At 35.8% G+C, this 26,363-nt stretch overlaps 1 protein-coding gene across 1 annotated transcript in view; it reads left to right on the forward strand.

The window, feature by feature from the left end:
- LOC117342097 (glypican-5-like) overlaps positions 1–26,363 on the forward strand; it is a 135,574-nt gene that overhangs the window by 29,073 nt on the left and 80,138 nt on the right. Inside the window, exon 3 of the mRNA XM_033904090.1 lies at positions 23,581–24,287. Within this exon, the coding sequence (XP_033759981.1) occupies positions 23,581–24,287 (707 nt within the window). The remainder of the gene's footprint in view (positions 1–23,580; positions 24,288–26,363) is intronic.

Below are 26,363 nucleotides of genomic sequence, written 5' to 3' on the forward strand. Positions count from 1 at the left end.
AACTACTACAAGACGACAACACCTCAAATGACCCCGGCTGTTCACGGGACAATAAACCCGACAAACAACTATTCATGTTATAGTAGATATATTTAAGGTAAAGTTTCTAATTATATACTTAATTGTGATAGTATTTATTTACTAAAGTTTAAGGAAGAAAAATTGTGATAGTATTTATTTACTTAAGTTTAAAAAAAGAAAAAAAAGAAAAAAAAGAAATTAAATGGGTACAATACACAAAAGCCCTAACTCAAAAATAAGCTCCCATTCACCAGTAAGTCCCTGTTCTATTTGGCCTTGTACCAAAATTAAAGACTAATAGGAGAAATGACTGTAAGAGCCCTTTCCCATCACCTTAGCTGTCTGTTTTGCCTCCTACAGTGGGATTAGACCAGGATTGAAGGGTGTTGGTACAGGGTGGTGTGTGACTTTCTTCGGGACATTTGTACAGTTTAAATTTCCTTGGTTGTTATAAATCCTAAGCCTGCATTCATAAACAAAATTATTGCCCACAAATGTATATATGCACTAAACAGGATGCGTTAAAAGTGGAATGATCCATATACAATTTTAAATAAAATGGAATTTAAATTTTACATCAGACATGAAGGTTTGTGTGCAGCATAGGAGTTAATGGAAGTTTAGATTCTGACAAGTAAAAGAAATAAAAAAGTGAATAATGTCCTGCACAATGACCTCATTGATGTATAGTTGTACAATTTTAGAAAAGTTAATTGCTTTAATGTTTTGCTGTCATGCCAGAACGGCATTAATTTGAGGAAATCTCTCTCACATGTACCTTCCCATCAACTGAGGTAATTGTCGGTGGTGTGGTTGAAAAGTGCGGGGGCAGACATTGTCAACGCTCTCTCTAATGTTCCTGTGTGATCTGTAATTTATGAAATCTGAACATCATATGTACTGTACTGTTCTGTCAGAATTAACAGGTTTTCATATAAAGCAGGTTTAGATTATGATATATGCAGCAATCGGTGTCAGATTGGGAAGATCCTTGTATCTTACTAGGCTACCATAGATAATGACATAATAATAAATCAAACTCAAAATCATTTAATCGTTAAAATATAAACAAAAATATGGATTAGCATGGAGACTCCTGAAGAGGACCAGGAGACTAGGACCATGTGTTCCGGGAGGGTGAGCGTCTTCTTTGTCATCGACGACATTGCCATACAAATATATGTAGTTCTGGTCCTGTTGTTATGTTGTCAGTATATTCATACATAATATGTCCTACCACCACTTGTTAACACATTTACAGACACAGGTTACAGACACGGGTTACTGACACAGGTTACTGACACAGGTTACAGACACGGGTTACTGACATGGGTTACAGACACGGGTTACTGACACAGGTTACTGACACAGGTTACTGACACGGGTTACAGACACGGGTTACTGACACGGGTTACAGACACGGGTTACAGACACGGGTTACTGACACAGGTTACTGACACAGGTTACAGACACTGGTTACAGACACAGGTTACTGACACAGGTTATGGTTACAGACACAGGTTACTGACACAGGTTACTGACACAGGTTACGGACACAGGTTACGGACACAGGTTACAGACACAGGTTACAGACACAGGTTACTGACACAGGTTACTGACACGGGTTGCAGACACGGGTTACTGACACGGGTTACTGACACGGGTTACAAACACGGGTTACTGACACGGGTTACAGACACGGGTTACTGACACGGGTTACGGACACGGGTTACAGACACGGGTTACAGACACGGGTTACTGACACAGGTTACGGACACAGGTTACAGACACAGGTTACGGACACAGGTTACTGACACAGGTTACGGACACAGGTTACTCTGTTTATGCATTCATTACATTGTGATTGAGTTTGTTCTAACACAGTTTTTTTCTGTCAATTTGAATGGTATACAATCAACATTTGTGCACTAATTAAATATAATGCTAATAAATACTTTGTCAGTACAGATGTGCTAACAATATATGTAGTGAAGATATTTTCATTTAAATATTAACACATGTTTTGCATTAAATAATGAATGTCCTCTGTGATTGAAGACCTTTTTAGATGTCTTTCTCCGTGTAACAGAAAGCTTTTTGCAGATGTTTAACAATCAACACATTTCTCATCTACATCTTGTCTTGTACACCGACACCTTAAAGGCTGAGAATAATTAATTAAAACCCATTAATACAACAGTATTTTACATAATTTAACATTTAGTTTATATAAATAGGATGGTAGGATGTCAGTGGCAGATTGGTTAAATACTATCTTAACCTTTATGTGACAATGATAATTAGAAATTTAATTAATTTTTAATTTGACATTGTATGAAGTTCCATAAGGATTAGACCTAAAATGATATGGTTGGTAAGTTTTTTGCTCATGATATGTCTGAGAATATTTTACAGTGCATTTATATAAAACAAAGACACACCTGTATGTCAGAACAAAAGCTTTAAAAAACATGGGATAAATAAATGTCCCTCAACCATATAAAGGAAAGGCATGCTACCCTACAGGATTAATAAAGGTCCCCCAACCTTGTAAAGGAAAGGCATGCTACCCTACAGGATAAATAAATGTCCCTCAACCTTGTAAAGGAAAGGCATGCTACCCTACAGGATAAATAAATGTCCCCCAACCTTGTAAAGGAAAGGCATGCTACCCTACAGGATTAATAAATGTCCCCCAACCTTGTAAAGGAAAGGCATGCTACCCTACAGGATAAATAAATGTCCCCCAACCTTGTAAAGGAAAGGCATGCTACCCTACAGGATAAATAAATGTCCCCCAACCTTGTAAAGGAAAGGCATGCTACCCTACAGGATAAATAAATGTCCCCCAACCTTGTAAAGGAAAGGCATGCTACCCTACAGGCATTTGTCTGAATTGATGACATTCAATAAATTTGCACAGAAATTATTGAGATATTAAAGGGAGATAACTCAAACTCAGGCAAACAGTGTTTAATGTAATATACAACCTTAACTTTCAACATGTGCACACATACACAAAGGAATGTTTTGAATTGGTGTTAATTTGAGTTCTTCAATATTGGAAGATTGGTCTGAATGGATTTTTCTGACTTAGGTACTTGAAACAGTTCTTTTGATAAAGGGAGGTAATTGCTTCTCCATTAATTAATCAGAGATTATAGTTAGGGCTCTGATGTCCTTTGTACTGCAGCGTAGTGGTGCTGTTTGTGATTCTGATCAGGGGAGGTAATTCACCTAAAACATTAAAGTTTTCCAGATGTTGTGAAAACTTCGTCAATATGTTATGTAATCTTGGTAATGAATACGCCCTGCTTTCCCTTCCAACATCTGCAGAAAGAAGCATATCTCCTCGGCAAGTGTCCTGATTATTCCTAGTATTTATGTCCAAAATAGCTAAACACTTTATCGCCTGGCGATCTAGATTCCAATATGACATTTACACAATCCATGAAAAAAGTTTTAAAGACAGAAAGTCAGATTAGAAATGGTACGGAGATATATAGTGACTTAAGTATTCAATGAGTTATCTTTGGCAGTCAAACTTACGATTTTATCAAAGGGTTTATTTAAGAAATATTTGAGTACAGACTTTGAGAAGAAATGGTCATATAGTCTTAAGTCAGTATCGCATATGTTATCAGTTTGTGCCACAGTGTGTAAGGAATGGTCGGTGTCACTTTTTACTAATATATAGCGGCTGTCTTATCGAAGCCAGAGACCCTTCTGGGACAGAAAAAGGGTTTAGTGCCGTTTTCCTTCCTGCAGATTGTTGTGATAATAAGTTGAGTTTTATTGAGGACAATTTTGGACAAATCCCAGCTCTTCCATCATCCATGTATTGTGCATTGTATATAGATATAAAAATAACCATGATGGTTGTTTCCTGATGACTTACATGTTTTAGGGTCACATGAGTGCTTGAGTTGTATATGATATAACAACAGGATCACAAGAGTATTTGTAACCTGTATAACCTAAATTTTCAAGGTCACAGGAATGTTTGTGTCCTCTTTGATGGCTGTACAATATCAACTTTTTAACCATTTATTGTGATAATTGATGTTCCAAATCTGTCATTCAGACAGAAGGCTTTGATAGGACAGGAAATAGAATGTCAATAAAAATCTACTGATTTGTCAGATTTTTGTGTTGTCCTTAAAAAATGTCGTCTGGCCTTCAAGATAAATATGACAGACAGAAAAAGAAGACCAATATGCCTCATAAAAGCTTCCGATGAAAAATACCTATGAATCAGGTTCTCTTGAGACATGAGGGCTCTGTATGCTGTGTATGTTTGTACACTTATATGTTTCACAATTGCTCTTCGTTCAAAATTGCTGCAGGAAATAGAAAAAAATAGTGAACTGATGTGGGTCAAAGGTCAAGTTTATAAGCCTTTCACACTCTGGTTGGCAACAGGAAAGACGTCAAATTTTGACAGAAGAGACACTTGATTTCTTCAGATGTTAGCTTTTGAAGAAAAAGAAAAAAATCAGCAAGTCTCACTTGTGTTCCTGCTATGTGACTATGTGGTGAAGTGAATTAGCATGTGTATAGCATTGGTGTTTTTTGTGTTTTTTCTCGGTCTATCTCTTGTCAACGTGATTTCATTTTGTTTTTGTTTCTCTTTTCAATTTTCAAGAAAAAGTTGAACAGTTTGGATATCAGTTGACTTGGTAATGGGATGGGAGTGACAAATTGTGTGATAAAGCGTCAAGTTTTGTGAGTTATCAATGTGCTTTGTTCAATGATTGTCATCTTTACATAACAAGAATTTGACAAGTTACAAAATAATAGTTTCATATTTCTTTTCAGCAGTTTTAACTTTGACTATAGAATGATACAGGTTTTAAAACATTATAAAGCTTTCAAGACAGGCAGAGAAACGTTTTACCTCCGTGGAAACTGCTTTTAGAGTTTCGAAAGTCAATATAGATATGTGACATCAGTTGATATAAAAATGAGGACTTCGTTGTTCAGGCTCAATGGTAAAGGTTCACTAAGGTTTGTGCTCAAATGCCTGGAACATCCCTAGGTTTAGGATGGTAGGAATGTGGAACATCCCTAGGTTTAGGATGGTAGGAATGTGGAACATCCCTAGGTTTAGGATGTTAGGAATGTGGAACATCCCTAGTGTTTAGGATGGTAGGAATGTGGAACATCCCTAGGCTTAGGATGGTAGGAATGTGGAACATCCCTAGTGTTTAGGATGGTAGGAATGTGGAACATCCCTAGGCTTAGGATGGTAGGAATGTGGAACATCCCTAGTGTTTAGGATGGTAGGAATGTGGAACATCCCTAGTGTTTAGGATAGTAGGAATGTGGAACATCCCTAGGTTTAGGATAGTAGGAATGTGGAACATCCCTAGTGTTTAGGATGGTAGGAATGTGGAACATCCCTTGTGTTTAGGATGGTAGGAATGTGGAACATCCCTAGTGTTTAGGATGGTAGGAATGTGGAACATCCCTAGTGTTTAGGATAGTAGGAATGTGGAACATCCCTAGTGTTTAGGATGGTAGGAATGTGGAACATCCCTAGGCTTAGGATGGTAGGAATGTGGAACATCCCTAGTGTTTAGGATGGTAGGAATGTGGAACATCCCTGTGTTTAGGATAGTAGGAATGTGGAACATCCCTAGTGTTTAGGATGTTAGGAATGTGGAACATCCCTTGTGTTTAGGATGGTAGGAATGTGGAACATCCCTAGTGTTTAGGATAGTAGGAATGTGGAACATCCCTAGTGTTTAGGATGGTAGGAATGTGGAACATCCCTAGTGTTTAGGATGGTAGGAATGTGGAACATCCCTTGTGTTTAGGATGGTAGGAATGTGGAACATCCCTAGTGTTTAGGATAGTAGGAATGTGGAACATCCCTAGTGTTTAGGATGGTAGGAATGTGGAACATCCCTAGGCTTAGGATGGTAGGAATGTGGAACATCCCTAGTGTTTAGGATGGTAGGAATGTGGAACATCCCTAGTGTTTAGGATGGTAGGAATGTGGAACATCCCTAGGTTTAGGATGGTAAGAATGTGGAACATCCCTAGTGTTTAGGATGTTAATGTGGAACATCCCTTTTGTTTAGGCTGGTAATGTGGAACATCCCTTGTGTTTAGGATGGTAAGAATGTGGAACATCCCTAGGTTTAGGATAGTAGGTATGTGGAACATCCCTAGTGTTTAGGATGGTAATGTGGAACATCCCTAGGTTTAGGATGTTAGGAATGTGGAACATCCCTAGTGTTTAGGATGGTAGGAATGTGGAACATCCCTAGTGTTTAGGATGGTAGGAATGCTCTGGTTTATAGGGCTCAAGAGGGAGGAACCCTTGCGTTAGGTAGAAGGCTTGCAGTTTTTGAGTGATTAAGGTTGAGGAAAAGATCTGGATGATTCATGAAGGCTGGGCAGGAAGGACAGTAGTGAGAGAGGTATAGAAGTAGCAACTTATGTACTTGTTTATGTCCGAGAAATCATGTTTTCCTTAACCTTATGGCCCTGTTTTCATTCTCCTTCTTTATGTTTATTATATAAAAGGCTTTAGTTAAGTAAAAAAAAAAAAACAGTTTGTTGGAATTTTTTATCTGGTGTTTCATTAAAAGGTGGTTTCACAACACAACACTCAATAAGTCACGATGGTTACCAAGGAATGAACGACTTCAGATGTGACCTACATTTATTTTCTTCAATTTCTTCAAAACATTGGGTCTTAAAGGTCCCAATCCTCTGTCCCAAATGACTCTTGTCAAGGTCATTGTTATAACCATATTTTGATAAAGCTGTACTGATTGTCACTGTTGTGTAGGTCTTTGGGTTCAACGAGTAATATTCTAAATAATTATTCAGTTTCTAAAACCATCTCCTCTAAAATTAATTTTTAATCTAGGTTATTTAATAAATAACAAAACTATACTTTCCTCCTACTTTGAATATTCATGAATAGTACTTATGAATATTCATGATACATTAGTACTTTGAATATTCATGATGGCATTGTTTGTTTTTCAAATTTCCATGACAAAATTAGATGCTAGCTACAGCATGAGTAATAAGATATGAAGAAATATGCAAAAAATATACAACTAGAACAGTAATACAATACCGGAATAAATTAACACACTTAATTCTCGAGAACAGGTGAGAAGGTGTTCTTGTCCTCCATACGTCTTTAATAACAATAATAAAAGTAATTTCTATTCAGCCGACAAGCTTGCATTCTGTATGAAAACAACCACAATCTAAACCAGATCACGGTCAGGGAAATGCTTATTATGTAAGCTTGTCATTGGGGAATTCCTTGATAATAAATTGCTGTTACTGTTTGGAGACTGTTGTTGACAAGATTTTGTATCCTTTGTATGCAGGGGGCTCCTAACAGTCGACATAATGGTATTACTCATGTCATAAATCTTACAGGAACTCTGACATTCACTTCACAGTTTTATACTAAATAGGATGTCAGGAGTAAAAACCCTTTTAACAGTTTTGTTAGGCCGTTGACTTCTCTCTGGAGTCAGATTCTAGGTTTGTTATTTTATACAACATTATCCGGAATTAAGCCCAGGCCTGGTTTAAGTCCATCCTTGTTTGTCACAATTCAGTAAAATGATAATAGATGATAATTTCACTGTCCCTTAAAAACAAAAAACCTCATTCTTGTTAGTGTTTATGTGTTGGCCTCCTTGCCTGCACTCTATTACGTCATTAAGTCATTACCAAGTCATTTAAAACAATAGCCTGAAGATGGCCGCCAGGCCTGAAAACGTTAGCGAAAACTACTGTTTTATCTTTTTACATTTTATGTTACATATATCTATATAAAGTGTTATGTATAATCCCTATGCACCAAGTAATACTTGAAGGAAAAGAAAAACTCGACAACACATCTTTCGTACTTTAATCGCATCTTGGCGATTCTTCAGACTGTTTCAATTGCTCATCAATATCACAATAAATAAGTTGAAATATTAACGTCAAGGTATCAACAACTAAATAAAAAGTTAGTGCTGCTGGTCAGAGTCAAACTTACGACCCTAGAATTACAAACAAGACCATACTATCAATGTGATTTTTGTGGCCGAATTCAAAATGTTGAAATTCAATTATCTTATTTGAAAAATTTATTATAAAATGCTATGTTACTCATGTTATTAAAACATGATAAATTCAGAATATACATACTAATGTGATGCTCTTCATCTTATATATGATATATAAACTTAATAAAGGTTTAAAAAATCTACACAGTTTGAGAGGAGTCTTGTCTTCATGTATATACAATGACTTTGCACTTTCCTGACATTTTTATTTTACATCTACTTGTAATGATAACAATAAATAGAGTACCAGTTAGTCTATATGTCTAAAAAATACAAAGATTGATGCATGCTTACATATAACATACTCGTAAATGTCATTTGGAAATGATTATATTTTTTTTTTCGTTCTACAAGTTATAAAACAGTTGTTACACCTTCTTAGTATAATTGCTTATCAGAACAGATCTGTGTCAGAAGATTAAAGCTTAACAGATAATAGGACTATTCCATAGAGAATTTTTATTTCAGCGTACCATACATTTACATAATAAGAAACATTCCGACAGATGTTTTCTTTTATTAATTTGGAATCTGTCTATTTTTGAACAACTGTTGACTTTGATGTTGTGTTTTAGTATTAAGCAAATCTTGTACGTGATCCGAGCTGGAGGTATCTGTTTGTATATGGTAGTATTTAATTATATACGGCTGTGGTACATTTCTTTACTGAACATTGACATATGGTAATGTTCTGTTAATATCATATCTTATTTCCTTGCCAAGTGGAACAGGCAAGTGTGATTCAGGATCTGGCCTAGATTTAAAAAAAAAAAAATAAAAATTAGCAAAATTTAATATTTTGATATCTTTTTACCTTCTATCCATTCACAAACAGTCTATGAATTAAGTACATTGTATATAAAATAATCTCAGAATAGAGGTGCTACCATAAAACTGAACAGTGACATGAAGATGTAGGATGTATCCTACCTTTCTGTAACTCGGAGACTTAAGGGTATATGCTACCTTAATGGGACATAGAGTCTTAAATGTTAAAGAAAATCAAACTGTTCAATACAGTTACATGAGGTAAAATAGAAAAGTATAGCAGAATTCCCTCCAGGTAGTACATAGGTAATGAAAAAATCTAATTAATATTAATATGTGACCTTGGAAAAGTTAGTGAAAAAATCTAATTAATATTAATATGTGACCTTGGAAGTTAGTGAAAAAATCTAATTAATATTAATATGTGACCTTGGAATGTACCTTGTGGATGAATACTAAAACATGATCACTGGAGAGAAGATAAAACTGATCTCTGGATGGTGTCAAATTAATGTAACACCAGAGGTGAACTGTCAATCACGAACATATCTGGTTTACATCATATTGTAAAGTGTGGAAGTCTTTCCAGGAGATATTAGCATGGATGATCTTCATGTTTATAAACCTTGAGTGCGGACACTTATTATAGAAAACATGTGCAGCGGGGATTGTTGAAAATTTGCTCCAAGTGTTTTAAGATTATTAACTGGTGATGAAATATAGGGCTTGAATTTATTTCAATGGCATGATGCCAAGATCTAGGGGGCAGAGTGGTCAGGTGGAAAGATGAAAATTGGTGGGGGCGGTGGGATCAGACACCAGTATATATAATGATTACATACATAGACTACCAGACTCTATGTATTGCTAATACTAATTTATTACCCCATGTTTCAAACATGGAATAACATTGCACAGAGGTGGTAGGGAGAGGGCAGTTTGGACTGGCTCATGTCTGAGGACCTGTGCCATTACTGATTTGTAAAGAGTATTCCTAAATTAGTATTGACTTCATCAAACTTACTTTGACTTTCTGTACTTGGTAATTCTGGATAATTACATCATAATTAACTGACTTAAGAGTGAAAATTTGGTTTTAAAAATAAGTTTGTTTTGTCTGTTGAAGCTTGAAAATTTGTTTTGTTTGAAGGATGAAAACTTTGATTTATCTGTACCTTTGAAAAAATATCTTCCTTTATTCTTCCAAATATTTATAAAAACATCAAAACAATATTGGTATGTGGTGCTGGACTGCAGTTTGGTAGGTGATCACTTGATATTTGTAAACTGTATTTTGATTGGTCAATAGTTTGTTAGGTAAACTAATAGGAATGTCAGGTGATTGCTGGTTAGTTGTCAGGGTTATCTAGGGGTGGTTCAATATTTGATGTTTAGATTAAAATACTTCCCGATAAGCTTTTTTTTTGGCCTGCACCATACAGTGTCAAGTTGATTAATGAGAGCCACTGAGCATGCAGTTTATAAATCTTTAAACAAATTTTGATGTCGTTTGTAAATTCGTTAAGGATATATCTACGGTAGGTATGTATACAAAGCACTATATTTATCGACTCTTCAAGAATTGAAATTCTTGTTAAAATGGTGTTTAGAGTTTTTGTAATGATGAAAGTCGTGGTAGGCATTTTGCCAAGCACACATGTGAAATGTTGAGTAATTTGGAGGAGATACATTATAGAAATCGTGCAGGTTTACAAGATTTGATAGCTGCTGAATCTACCATGAGGTCTTAACAGGAAAGAAACTGTTTACCTAATGCTTGATTAGACCTACCAGTATAATGCACAGGAGATGTACTACATGTCTAGGGGTATCTACAGCAGGCACCGCTTGTGGTGGTGGGTAGGGAGGATAGAGTTGGGGGGGGGGGGGGGGGGGGGGCAGGGAGAGGGGATTAAGGAAGGTGGAGTTAGGTGGAGAAATTTGTTGGAAAGGTCATATGCTAATGGCAGAGGGAGGGTGATTGAGGGTGGATTAAAGCAGGGAATGGGGATAAGGGGATCTTGGGGGAGGTTTCTGAGAGAAAAAGAAGGAGACAGGGTTATTAAGAAGAGGGAAAGAAGGAGACAGGGTTATTAAGAAGAGGGAAAAAAGGAGACGGTTATTAAGAAGAGGGAAAAAAGGAGACAGGGTTATTAAGAAGAGGGAAAGAAGGAGACAGGGTTATTAAGAAGAGGGAAAAAAGGAGACAGGGTTATTAAGAAGAGGGAAAGAAGGAGACAGGGTTATAAAGAAGAGGGAAAGAAGGAGACAGGGCTATAAAGAGGAGGGAAAGAAGGAGACAGGTTTATAAAGAAGAGGGAAAGAAGGAGACAGGGCTATAAAGAAGAGGGAAAGAAGGAGACAGGGCTATAAAGAGGAGGGAAAGAAGGAGACAGGGTTATTAAGAAGAGGGAAAGAAGGAGACAGGGTTATTAAGAAGAGGGAAAGAAGGAGACAGGGCTATAAAGAAGAGGGAAAGAAGGAGACAGGGCTATAAAGAGGAGGGAAAGAAGGAGACAGGGTTATTAAGAAGAGGGAAAGAAGGAGACAGGGTTATTAAGAAGAGGGAAAGAAGGAGACAGGGTTATTAAGAAGAGGGAAAGAAGGAGACAGCGTTATAAAGAAGAGGGAAAGAAGGAGACAGGGCTATAAAGAGGAGGGAAAGAAGGAGACAGGTTTATAAAGAGGAGGGAAAGAAGGAGATGAAGTTATAAAAAAGAAGGAAGGAGACAAGGCTGAGGAAGAGGGAAGATTTTCATTTCAAGGTTTACTTGGTACTAGCTGTGTCTGCCTGTTTTGCAGATACCTGTATCAGAAGATTACATTGGTGAACCTAACTGTTATTTGGTTACCATGACAAAATCATTACCATGTTGAAAGTAAAAGCTTAAATTTACAGAAAATTTATGTGAATATATTCATAAAAAATTGTCAAATAGGTTGCCAATGAGTTGTTATTCTAGATTCCAGTGATGTCTATGTTTGTGTTTCACAGTTTTACAGATATCTATATTGCTTTCAAATGATTTCTGAAAAAGTTAGTATTGATTTTCGCTGAAGTGCTGTCGAGATATATTTGGAACATTCAACTATGGCATCTACAAACATCACATTCAGTTATTTTAGACAGAAATTAGAAGTAAAATAAATCTTTAAAATATCAGGAATGAAATAACAACACGTCTGTTGTTTCAAGCTGCATTCATTTAAACTGATTACCTAAAGAAACATTACGTCATAGGGTGTTAAATCTCTCCGATTGCCACTCACTCTGTGTTGTCTAGTTCTATTAGGAAATCCTTCTAGTGACAAAATGGTTCCTGACACTACATTGTGTATATGTGTATACATTCTGTTTCAAAGCTTTCATTAAATGCCTGCATTTGAAACAGGATCAGTTTGCCAAATCACAGTTGCAATGCATGCGCAAGGATAATTTTTTTCTGAATGATTTAATTTCTGTTGTGTTCGTTTAAAAACCGTTTAAAAAGTCTCCATTTCAAACATGATAAATTAAAAAGAACGACATGTATATGTAATTGGTAGATCTATAATTAATTGGTAGATCTATTTCTAATCAAATCTACACGTTTCTAAGTTTTTTTCCATTTGGAAGGCTCAGAAGGAAGAATTTTTTTATGAATTGGTTTTATTAATATTTTTTCAATTGACAACATGAACAGTTGTCTCTCTGAGAACAGATCAACAATTTCTAATCCCACAGATGTTTGAATCATAGTCTTCTGGAGGTTTGATTGAGGCTGCCTCCATTGGGCAAGGATCTCGAAAAAAATAAGTGCAATATTGTGCACATAAATGCATCAAGCGTAAAATTAGAAATTGTAGCTTAGTGAATTACGATGTACACATTGTTTGAACCTGGTACAGAAGGGAGGCATCAAGTGATGCTCCTTGTGGCTTTATTTTATGACTTCCTGTGATATTGAGTAATAAACGCAAGTTAAACATAAAATCCACTATAAGCTCTTGACTAAATGATTCACCAGCCGTTCATTGAGTGGATTACTTGCCCTGGTCATCACCAGTTGGTACCAATATAAAATATCAAGTATATTATAGGCTACAAACTGTTACGGGAGATAAGTACCTGGGGACTGCCACAAAATTTATTATTAATTTTTCTTTTCAATTTCAAATTATTTAAATTCTCTTGACACTGATGAGTATTTGTTTTAGAGAGTATATTTTTTTTTTTTTATTATTTTGTAACTGATTTTGTGCCTTAGAAAATAGTTCCTATGGGCATGTTCATATTTGGTCATATAAAAAGGTAAATATAGATGAAAACTGTAGATAAACCACGAATAATCAATTTGTAATTTTGATATCTCGTAAGTACAAATGAATATTTTTGTAATTCTTCTAAAATCAGTGGTCTTGGTCTCTTTCATAAATGTTCATAAACTAAACATTTGGAGCTGTGATATATATTAGTCGATAGAGCTTTGGGCTAGCGGAACCTCATTTGAAGATCTGAGAGAGGTTCCTGCTAGTGGAACCTCAGGTGAAGCTCTTTCATATGAGAGACCTTCAGACTATTCAAATCTCTGTTGAAGATCTGAGAGAGTTTCAGCGGATCTTTAATTCAAACCCTACACAGGGGATGTGCATTCTTCAGAAAAGTTGGGTCATGGACAACCCTGTGCTGTTGTTGTAGGCCTCCTTTATATGATGTTTGATGAGGTAGCCACAAGCTACTACAAGGAGACTCCCAGCCTCAATATTACCCTGGCTGTTCCGTGACAATAAGTTCAGCAAAGAAATAAACTAATATTGGGAATCGGGAAGCTGAAACCAAACTGAAAAAAAATCCTTCCCAACCACACATAGTCATCTATGGGTTTGCGTTCTGTAAATGGGACAGGTCTATGCTGTTTAGAGAGATAGGGATTTTGACTAGCTTGGAGGTCTGGAAAGTTCTTAAATTAGAAAATAAATTAGGGAAAAAGTGTTCAAAGTAATGTACAGACGGGTTGGTCTGCGGCAGAGATCATGATTTTTGTTGACTTGAGATGTCTTGTTGTATGATAACGTAATTGTTTTTTTGTAAATAAGTAGAATTGATTTGAACATTAAGTCTGCAGTGTGTATGTAGGTTTGGCAGCTGAAGATTTGTATTTGTGAAAACAAAGCTTACATTTTCAAGGTAAAGGGAATTGATTTTTATAAACATTGGTGTAAAATTGATATGTTTGTGGTAATTTGACATACATGTATGAAAAACATACTAAAAGTTGGCATCAGAGATTAAAGTTATATATACAGTCTATATATTATGTTGTGGGTGAGATTTCAAAACAGAAAAAAAGAGGAAAAGTTATGTTTCAATATATAGAATGCTTTTGAAATTTGACCAGGAAAATGACAGGGAAAAACAACAGAACACAAGACAAATGTTGGTGTAAATCTGTTCAGGGTTTATATTAAGTCTTGTGTATGTATACTGTCCTAGGCTAGGTGTGTCTGGGTTACCAAGATTGGAGAATGCCAAATCTGTACTCGATGACCCTAACCAATACAAATTGGCTCTCCCATATTATTGCCAGGCACACATGATTATATAATCGGAGATATACAGAGGCAGTCCTAATAATCATGCTATCTGTACCAGGCTTATTGCCTATTGACTTATTTTCTGTATGATTTTATATATAATGTCCACCCTTAGGCAGTCTAACCAAACTAAATGTGTAAATGAAATTTATCTTTAAAAAAGTATCTGCTTCAGTTTGATTGTATTCAAAAGCAGTAGTGTTTGGCATGTTGTTGCTTTTATGGTCCTGTGGTCTGCAGACATGTGCCGGTCTAGACCCATCTTCCTGCTGTCCTGTGTACATTGTCCTGCACATGCCCAGACTCAACTTCCTGTTGTTTCGTATGATTGCCCTGCTCATGCTTAGACCTAACGTCCTGCTCTCAAGAGTGATGGCTGTGCACCTACCCAGACCCAACTTCCTGCTGTTCAGTGTATGACTGCTCTGCACATGCTCAGACCCATTTTCCAGCTGTCTGCCCTGCACATGCTCGGACCCAACCCAGACCTCACTTCCTGCAGCAGTTTCCTTAACAACCAGTTAAACTTAGCTGCCATAGATGTTTAATGTTATATTTTTCTTGCAATTTCAGTTGACAGAAAATAGCTAATGCCAACTGCATTTTTAGGCTACCAAGAAAAATGCTTGGCGAGGTCCCTTATGATGAAATTGCCTCATATGATGATGAATAAATAATGAGGATATTTCTTATGACATTGATTGTTCTATTCTTGTTCATAATACATACACAGCGTGCCAGATTTTACATAATACATACACAGCGTGCCAGATTTTACATAATACATACACAGCATGCCAGATTTTACATAATACATACACAGCATGCCAGATTTTACATAATACATACACAGCGTGCCAGATTTTACATAATACATACACAGCATGCCAGATTTTACATAATACATACACAGCATGCCAGATTTTACATAATACATACACAGCGTGCCAGATTTTACATAATACATACACAGCGTGCCAGATTTTACATAATACATACACAGCATGCCAGATTTTACATAATACATACACAGCATGCCAGATTTTACATAATACATACACAGCATGCCAGATTTTACATAATACATACACAGCATGCCAGATTTTACATAATACATACACAGCATGCCAGATTTTACATAATACATACACAGCATGCCAGATTTTACATAATACATACACAGCGTGCCAGATTTTACATAATACATACACAGCGTGCCAGATTTTACATAATACATACACAGCGTGCCAGATTTTACATAATACATACACAGCGTGCCAGATTTTACATAATACATACACAGCGTGCCAGATTTTACATAATACATACACAGCATGCCAGATTTTACATAATACATACACAGCATGCCAGATTTTACATAATACATACACAGCATGCCAGATTTTACATAATACATACACAGCATGCCAGATTTTACATAATACATACACAGCATGCCAGATTTTACATAATACATACACAGCGTGCCAGATTTTACATAATACATACACAGCGTGCCAGATTTTACATAATACATACACAGCATGCCAGATTTTACATAATACATACACAGCGTGCCAGATTTTACATAATACATACACAGCGTGCCAGATTTTACATAATACATACACAGCGTGCCAGATTTTACATAATACATACACAGCATGCCAGATTTTACATAATACATACACAGCATGCCAGATTTTACATAATACATACACAGCGTGCCAGATTTTACATAATACATACACAGCGTGCCAGATTTTACATAATACATACACAGCGTGCCAGATTTACATAATACATACACAGCGTGCCAGATTTTACATAATACATACACAGCGTGCCAGATTTTACATAATACATACACAGCGTGCCAGATTTTACATAATACATACACAGCATGCCAGATTTTACATAATACATACACAGCGTGCCAGATTTTACATAATACATACACAGCATGCCAGATTTTACATAATACATACACAGCATGCCAGATTTTACATAATACATACACAGCATGCCAGATTTTACATAATACATACACAGCATGCCAGATTTTACATAATACATACACAGCATGCCAGATTTTACATAATACATACACAGCATGCCAGATTTTACATAATACATACACAGCGTGCCAGATTTTACATAATACATACACAGCATGCCAGATTTTACATAATACATACACAGCGTGCCAGATTTTACATAATACATACACAGCGTGCCAGATTTTACATAATACATACACAGCGTGCCAGATTTTACATAATACATACACAGCGTGCCAGATTTTACATAATACATACACAGCATGCCAGATTTTACATAATACATACACAGCATGCCAGATTTTACATAACCAAATGCTTAGTGTGGTCTTAGGATGATTCCTTTGTACAATTAATGCTGAGGAATTGTCAGGTTTGCAGATTTAATTTCAAAGCCGTTGTAAAAGTTAATAGCGGAGACAAATTGCCAAGTCACCATAGGTATAAGGGAAATCAAATTGAATCTGTAAAAGCTGATCAATAACATAGGTTACCTTCTGTCTTAGACCTTCTAGCTATTATTTAACTTGGTCCCTGTTTGACAATTGATTAAAAAAAACAACAAACAATCTGTAAATGTTTTCCGTTGAAAAATTCTGTTTTCTGTAAGTGTTTGTTATGGAAAACATCTCATGCTGAAGAAAATGAATTTTTTGAAATTGAATTTAGACGAAAACAAAAACAACTGGTATCAGAATAGCTACTTGTAACTTTACTCCAAAGGAACTTTTTCAATGATCTCAGGGGCATTTCCTCTAAAGTGCAGCCAAATGTAACCAGATGCAGAGATAATTGGGGACATGTAAATCTTATTTACAAATGATTGGTTTCACTTCTGGACTATGGGGTGTAATAATGAACAGTTTCTGTTATCATTAGATACTGTCCACTACATGTATGTCTATTTTGGTATTTATTGAAAAATTGCTGAAAATCTGACACATTTGTCAAGGGGAGGTAATTTGGGCAAAAGAAAAAAATAGTTTCAGACAGAATTTTTTGTTTTAGAAGGAAATAATTAATTCAGGTATCATTACAACATCAATTGTTTGATACGAAACTTTAATGGCACTTATAAAAGGAAGAATGTATCTTGATGTTTCCAGTTTAAATGAGTTTTCCAGACATTCCAAAAGTAGAATTCATATCAAAACAACCAATGATTAGAACTTTTGTACATGAGTGAAATTATGTGATTTATTTTCTCAATCCAAGAGTTTAATAGATATGATGAAAGTTTGTAGATAACAAAGTTCTTTGAAAAATCATAAAACTTGTACATGTTTATGTAAATCGATGATGACTTCTTGGGTGTTCATAGATTAATATAGCACTCTGGTTGTCTACGTTTTATGATAGTCCTTATTATATTAGTGGCTATAGGTTTTGACTTACATAATGCATATTTTTACAGCTACTGTTAATCAGATCTACTAGTTTGTCAATGTGTATAAACACTACATGTGTGCTAATAGATCCAGACAGTTTTTTGTTCTGGTAGACTTGATAGCCAACAGTGACATTCAGATGTATCAATACAAAGAGAGAGAGAGAAAAAAATATGGGGAAAAAAACTGTATATGGGTGTTTTGTCGGGCTACATAATGAGACATGTATCTCTACATCTGTGCTATTACAATGTAATTGAATTGATTATCAGCTACATATGTAGTGTAGAACTTTGATTATCCAGGCTTGCCTATCAATGTTATCTTCTCACAAATCTCCATAGACATGTAGACCCGCGACTATTGCAGTAAAATATATATCATTGTCATTCCCCAGAATCAAGATGTAAATGTTCTCGAAATTCGAAAGTAGAAAACCAATTGTTCAGTTTGTTTCAAGAAAGTCATATCGACAAAATGCTGCTTATAATATATTTGTTTTCATTAAATGCAGGACAATATTATATATATATATATATATAAAAAATTGGAATATTTCCAATAAGTAATATGATTCAAATTAAGTTTGATTTGAGTAAATGCCATCAAAATTTGAACATTAAAATATACAGCCATTCCTAGAAGTTTGCTTTCAAGTGACTATATTGTTATCTTTGTTTTATGAAAAATTGGTATTGCATTATTAGGAGTGAAAACTCTGCGATTGCTGAAACAAGATCAATAGAAATTCCAGCGAGAGTGACCGAACTTGCATTACTGATCAAGTCATCTTAATGTTTGCATCTCATGGCTTTGATTGTGGTGTTGGCTTCAAACAGGCTTTAGTTTGATTGCAGTGTTAGTACCATAGAGGCTTTGATTGCGATGTTAGTATCTGAGAGAGGCTCTGATCGCGATGTTAGTATCGAACAAGTTCTGCAGCGAGTAATTGATTGCTAGTGTTTCCTTGGATGAGCGGCCTTATTGGGGTCAGCATCCATACAGGAGGCCATTCGTTACAAGATGTACAGATTAACTCCTGAATTATTTAATGTTTTAAACACCAGATATACAATTCTAGGTCTTCTCTGCATTTGTACTCAATGAAGATTTGACCTTATTACTGAATATATCCTTATTAGAACTTCTTTTGAGTGGTTGATCTTGAAACTTTAAGCTTATTGCTATCATCATTCTCTGCTGAATTTTTTAGATGGATTTGTTTAAACCATTTTTTAAAAGCAAGATAATTCTGACCTTTGTCATAAATGGGAAACATAACTTCTTCAGATGATTTTTTTTTTTTTTTAGATATTTATTTCTATTTATCATAGAAATTAAAAACTATTTAAAGTTTCAATTTCTTCTGGCTTTGTCAAGATTGATATTTTATGGGAATCATTAAAAGCAAATTTATTCGTATTTTTTTTTCCCAAAAGCAGAATTGAGGTGAAACAGAATGATATATTCTTTGACATTTTTAGAATGTCAATTTTAAACTTGTTTTCAACTGTTTCTGTGACACTCTCTCACAAAGAGTAGATTTCAAATGTCATTTTGATGTTTTAGGGGGTAACGAAAATCTTTTGAAAGCAATTATTTTTTATGCAGAATTATATCCTGTAATAGCTTTTAGGAAGTACCTTCAATCCCATTTTGATGGTCAATCAAATGTCATATCCTGTATGACATCATCATTTTTTATGTACGAGGGAGTGAGTGAAGCTCCGCCCCCGTCAGACAGGAGAAGGAGGGTCCTTTACAGTTCGCACTAATCCATGTGTGAGAGGGGAGGTCTTGCTTGATTACCTTTACTTGGTTTTTCTATCATCCTGATCCTATCTATGTTTGGGTCAAATAAGGTCATGCTGGTATGTTAAATTATAGCTGGTAGCTTGACGATGATCAAAGGCACAGAGAGCTGTAAATTGTTGATAACATCTAACATATTGTCCCCCTATGTAAAACATGTCAGATCCTGGTGGTATGAAAACAAACAAAGTGGAGACAACTCCGATGAGAGGAGGCCATCAGTATCTGTATGTTTTTTTAAGATGTTGACAGAATGATTTATAAACACTAGGTACAAGTTGTGTTTTAAGCTCTTTAGCTGATGTAAAGTAAAAATAATGGCTGTTTGTTGAAGTGAGGGTAATGTAAATGTATATAAATACATTTGTACTAATTATAGAAGCCGAGTATCTTGTTTCTGTATTGACTATCATTATCAGCTACAGAGATTCAGAATGAAAGGATTCTTTTATCATTTTGATTTTTTTCTTGTGTAAAGGTCAGTAATGCTGACGGAAGATTTAAAGGAGATGCAAACACTTATAAAAAAAAGATTATGTTACAGCTCTTAAAAACAGATGTAATGGATATCATAAAGTCACATTTAGATTGGTCTAGTCTCTTGTTTGTAGATTTCCTCCTCTGTATAGGAGCCCCTAGTCCTATAGCCCCTAGTCCCTAGCCCCTAAACCCTAGGTCTCCTCCACCCCTTTATTCCAATTTCTTCTTACAGGGGCCATATCATTGGCCATGTCGTTCCTTTAATTTTCCAAGAACTACCTTAATCTTCAGTTTCTTGGAACTTTGATGTACACAAGGGTTAAAAACTTAAGTGACATATAGAAGAAAGCATGTTGATCTGATATACTGTTTCTTAAATTCACACCAGGCCAGACATTTTCTATTGGTTTCCTGCTGACCAAGGCTACGAACATCCAGAGTGACAGTCTCCCACTTAAGTTCATTTGAAATGTGCAAGGAGTCTCACAAAAAATGCATCAATGTATTTTTTTCCATTTCCTAGCAATATATTTCTGTCAAGTGTGATTTGATTGTGTTACATCAAGTGAAGTCTGGGTCACATTAAAGCTTGTGATGAATGTATAGCCCATAGAGAACAAGTGTTTGTATGACACAAATGTTGAGACCGACCACAGAGTAGTCTATTTATGTCCTTCAGTGAATTTGGCAGTAATTTTAGGACTGGAACATTACATCCAAACAAGTAATCTGAATCAATAGATGAATCAATAGATGGTTCTAGAATAGAATCACTGATAAAACTTAAGATCATCTTCACTTCAAATATTTTCAAGCTGTGAATGACTCAATGGACTCAATATCAGAATATTGCCACAAAATTTATGAAAATTTCTAAATTCAGCAAAAATCGTAGACTGAAGTTGTCCATGTGCTGTGTGAATATGAAATGTTCAGGTATAAAAATGAAGATGGACATTGACCAGAAAATGTCTTCCAAAAACTTCTTCATGATCGCTACTGCTGTGTCATGGAGATGACATGCCCAAAAAACAGTTGGGATGTTTGTGGATTATATTGCATGCATTTCAAGTCAATTTGAACATAACTTACAACTTACTATGTGTTGTTGTGTAATTCTGGTGTTTGAGCGTTGTGGATGGTAGATATACTGACAATATCTCTACGGCTTATGCCATGGGTAGACACCAAGGGTCACCTCCGTTCGTTCTTTATGCTACGTCATTTTTGTTATGTTCAGCTTGCTAGTAAGATATTTGTCAGGTCAGAATGGCTGGTGAGTTACCCCTCCCACCACCACCACCACCACCAAAAAAATGGACAACTTCCAAACAGGTTATACCGTGTTGTTTGAAGTCAAAGATGCGTTTAATAAGATTGAATAGGGTTTTGGAGTAGGACATATACTAGAACTTTAGTATGGAGTACAAACAATGTGTTAATAACAATGCTGCAAGAGTTGTAAAGGTCTTACAGGGAAAACAAGACGTTCTATCGGCTAGATGTTTATCAAGCATGTAATGTTGAAAAGTACCTGGGCAAAAGAAAACCCCCAAATTACATCGGTAGGACACTCAACGAAATTACTTCCACTGAAATGGTATAGGCTAAAGGAATGCTAATTACTATGTTTTGTTAAACGAAAAGGTAATTTATGATTGTAGGGGGCGTAACTATGGCAGGTCAATTCTTCTTATACAATTATATGTATTCTCTCTGTTATCTACGCTCTTCAACTTCCCCGAAGCAAATTTCTTTTGAACTGACTTATTAAGTTTGAGTTTTTTAATTGATATTAGTTTTGACATTAAAATAGTTTGACCTGAATACAGGTGAGGTTAAAAGATTTAATTGACTTAATTGGGGTGTCATTTGTTGTCTTATTAGGCCAGGCAAAATTATATATTTGTTTAGGGCTAACTTAGGTAAATGTTTGTTCTATTTTATTAAAAGTTAACATGTACAGAATAAGCACGAATCCTAACCTTACTACTAAGTTGTAAGGTATTTCCAACCCTACACAGACCTGTTCGATTACTGACCTTCTATATATAGTTGATGTCTTTAATACAAATTTTAGTTCATAGGTCATAAAAAGTTGGTGTTTTTTCTTTAACGACTAAGAATATTCTTACCCCCAATCACCTGAATTTGCAATTGTTAAGTAGATTTACCATTTAAGAGGATAAGTTGGATGTTTTTGTGTCGATTATACTCTGGTGCACTTACTTGACACTCATTTTAGGGTTAGGTAATCGTAAAATCAATGTAGGGAAACTACGATGTTCCAGACGGAATGTAATCATAAAAAATCTCAACGGCTTGAAAATCAAAATAGACCAAATACTTGGGCATGATCTTAAATCTAAGTGCATCAAAAACTTACACAGTTCTCTAGTTCTAAATTTTGCTTTCCCTTTTTTAAAGTGAAGTGCCAATTCCTAATTGTTGCACCAATTTGAAATCAACACTTGGGATGTCACTGAATGACAAAGACATATTTTAGCTTCGGTTGGGTTTAAACTTCGGTTCTACTTAGGTTTTTGATCACTGAATGTCAATCTATCGTCCAACTCAGATGGAAGATGGTTTGTTTTTATATGAAATCATTTCTCTAGGTTTTCAACAAAGGAAACATCTGTTAGCTGTCTCTATTGACAAATAATTTTGTGACTGCAGAACAGATAATGACCCTGGTAGAGGTCCATACGGTGAAATAATGATCAGATAACCATAAAGCTACAGGTACTGAGATGGCCTGTCCCAGGGCAGTATTGACCCATACAGAAGTATTTTAACTGATTATATCAATGTAAACAGATGATGGTTTGATGCTTTGTCTATGATGTCAATAAGCATTGATTTGTATTTTGAAGTTAATCTTCAGCTTTTAAAGTTAATGATTTTCTCACATTGTGAGTGGGACATCAGAATACAAGTCATGTGACTGACGAATTCAACCATTTAGATACGTAAGAATTTCATTTCACGTATAACGACTGATGCTATTTATATCTTTAGCTGACACCTGTCTAGAGTGATCAATCTCTTGTGATCAAGTCCACTGTGTCTATTGCAGCTCAGTTAAAATGTTCCACCAAATAGTAATTTCGTTGTCCTACTATAAGCCCACCCTCTTTTTATCGATGTTTCGGTCCCTGAGATTATGACCAGATAAATACAGTACCTGTTTATTGTTTCTATTTTTAACACGTATATGGTTTTATGGAATCATTACATACATATATAACATTTTAATTAATCTCATTCCAAATATTTCATGAAGCAATTTTATTTGAATGAATTGATTTCAGAATTTTTTTTGAATCCATCTGAATTTGCATAACCTGAAATTTATTTGAATTCTTTGTTTTTTTTCAGAGCGAATAGCAAATTTAGTGCAGATGTCGGAAAACAGTACAGTGCGTATTTTGACAGACATCTACAATATTCCACGCGTGGAGCATCAAGGAATTGTACGGGAGTTCTACGATGAAATCCGACAGTACTTGAAGCACAAAAAACACATGACCTTGTACAGTGGAGTTGCCACATTTTTCGACAAAATATTCCCAGCAGTTTACAAAAACACACTGAATGATGGAACAGTGACGGTACTATCACAGGAACACCACAATTGCCTTAGACACAAACGTCAGGAAATTTCTCCATCACCCTTCGGCATTCTGCCGTCCACGATTTCTTACAAGTTAAGCAAGGCTCTCAATGTTGCTAAATCTTATGTGGAAGTTCTTTCGCTTATCGTCGAGGCAATCAATACAACTGATCATTTGACCATCAATGGAAAATGCAAAGATCAGATGACCCAACTTCAGTACTGTTCTCACTGTGAAAGATACGTGGAGGCAAAACCGTGTCGCGGGTTTTGTCTCAATGTCATGCGAGGTTGTTTAGCACAGTTGTCTACCCTTACCCCAGAGTGGGAGGGGCTTATCAGACGAGGCGTTCGATTGGAGGGTGGCATGAGTCAGACAAATGACATCGAAAAAATTTTGAATAGCGTCGATCGCAACATAGATGCTGCCGTCATGCATGCGTTGGAAAGTGAGGACCTTTACGACAGAAATGTGAGTACTTTCTTCTTTACTATTATATTCTTTTACAAAGGTTTGTTATTTAATGAGATTTCTATCTGACAGAATTAAATTTCTTGTGATTTGCACGTATTACGTCCATGCAAAAGGTCTTATGATGACAGATTTGTTTTTCAATTGTCTTGTTCTAATTATAACAAGTAATGTGATTGGCTATCGTTTAACTGAACCAGAGTGATCATTATGGGATGGATCTGACTTGTAACTGATACTATGTAAAGATCTCCCTTAAGTGTCGGGGGAGATCAGGATGATCCCATTAGCTGGAGTATTATGTGGTGCCGTCTCTACATCTCAGACATTTAAAGGTATACAATTATAACCCTACACTCCTACCTGTATAATGGTATGAGGGTGATTTGACATAAGTATAGGGACTAATGTATTATGTATATAGACTTGGGTAGGGCTGTCCTAATTTGGGTACACCTGCTGGCTACCCAGACGGTTTATTTCCCGACCCTCCCATAAGTAAGGGATAACCGGTATTTAATTAAAAGACCTACGGGAGAGATAGGCAGTATTGTTGATTGGATAATCTATACGGTTGCACCAGATATCTTATGTATTGTTCAAACAATACTGCAGCTCTGCAGCAACACGCTATAAATTGGACAGACTTACTGTATACTCGTGACATTTTCAAACTTAGACAGACTCACCTTGACACCTTACATTGAGACAGATGTTTTGACACGGATTGTGAGAATGGAGTTCCACTCACTAAAATCTAAAAAAAAGACTTTCTAGGTCCTTAAGAGTATGTTTTTGACCCTCGAGTTTGAGGGAGCATGTCGATTTAACCCTAATTATGACCCTTCAGATTTCTGAGAAATGGTGATTTGACTTCTCAATTCGCTAAAAATCAGGAGTACACAGGATATACCAGTTATGTGTTAGCCTGAAGTAGATTTATGTTGGATTTGTTTAGATTTTTCTAGTGTTTTCAAGTCTCTTACAACTAATATCATGAAATGTAATTGACCTTGATGACCTATGGACCTTGATGACCTGTGGATGACCTCTGACTTATTAGTCTTACGCTCTTCTGATTTAGCTAAAGAGACCTCTCTAGACGAGTGGTATACTGTGGCTCCTGAATTATTAGTCTTACCCTCATCCGATCGAGCTAAAGAGAAGTTGTCTCTTGATGAGCGGTATTTATATTGTGGATCCTGACTTACTAGTCTTATGCTCATCTGACTGAGCTAAAGAGAAGTTCTCTCTAGTAGACAACCAGGGTTAGAATATCAATCAGCATAACTTTATTGGTAACCTTTAGGTGTTCAACTTTGACCTCTGAGAGGTGTATCATGATAAACAGATATGTGGGTGCTCTGAAATTAAAATGTTAAGAAATTTAATGTTCACCTGGGAAGATTTGACCTTGACCCCTAAGTATACCTGTGTAGACACAGACCTTGAGGATGTAGGTATGTAAGTCTCCAATACCTGGCTACCTGAACAGGTAAATCAATAAGGCCGAAGTCTCAAGTATTACCTACTTAGATATACTGCTTGAAAGTATGGAAGCTCCAGCAGGTCACATACCACTCTACGAAAGTCGGGTTATTGTTATGAAATGTTTTAACCTACCATAGCTAGTAACTTATTTGGTATTCATTACATTGTATTCTCTCCGAAGTATACTACTGAACTTATTGGGGGGGGGGGGGGGGGGGGGGGGGGGGCGCTACAACTTTGACAAGGGATTTATGGATCGGTACAAAACTCAGATTCCATGAGGATTTTTGTGAACACAATTCAGTTTATAGCTGTTATTCTGAGTAACTAGGTACATATTTCTGTGTATGACTCAAAATTTAACAGAATAATTCTTTTGATCTAAACAGAAGACAGAAGATGACAGGGCAAATATGTTAGAAAAGATTCTATGTTAAAAAGCAATTGTATTTTGATAAATTAACTGTTAACTGTTCTCTCATACCATCCACATTGGACAGAGAAACTGAAATTAAATAGTTATATATTGAATACAATTATTTGAATACCTTAGACTAGCCTGTAATAAGTTAAAGAAGTATTTGG

This window comes from Pecten maximus, chromosome 14 (genome assembly GCF_902652985.1).
Source record: "Pecten maximus chromosome 14, xPecMax1.1, whole genome shotgun sequence".
NCBI lineage: Eukaryota > Metazoa > Mollusca > Bivalvia > Pectinida > Pectinidae > Pecten > Pecten maximus.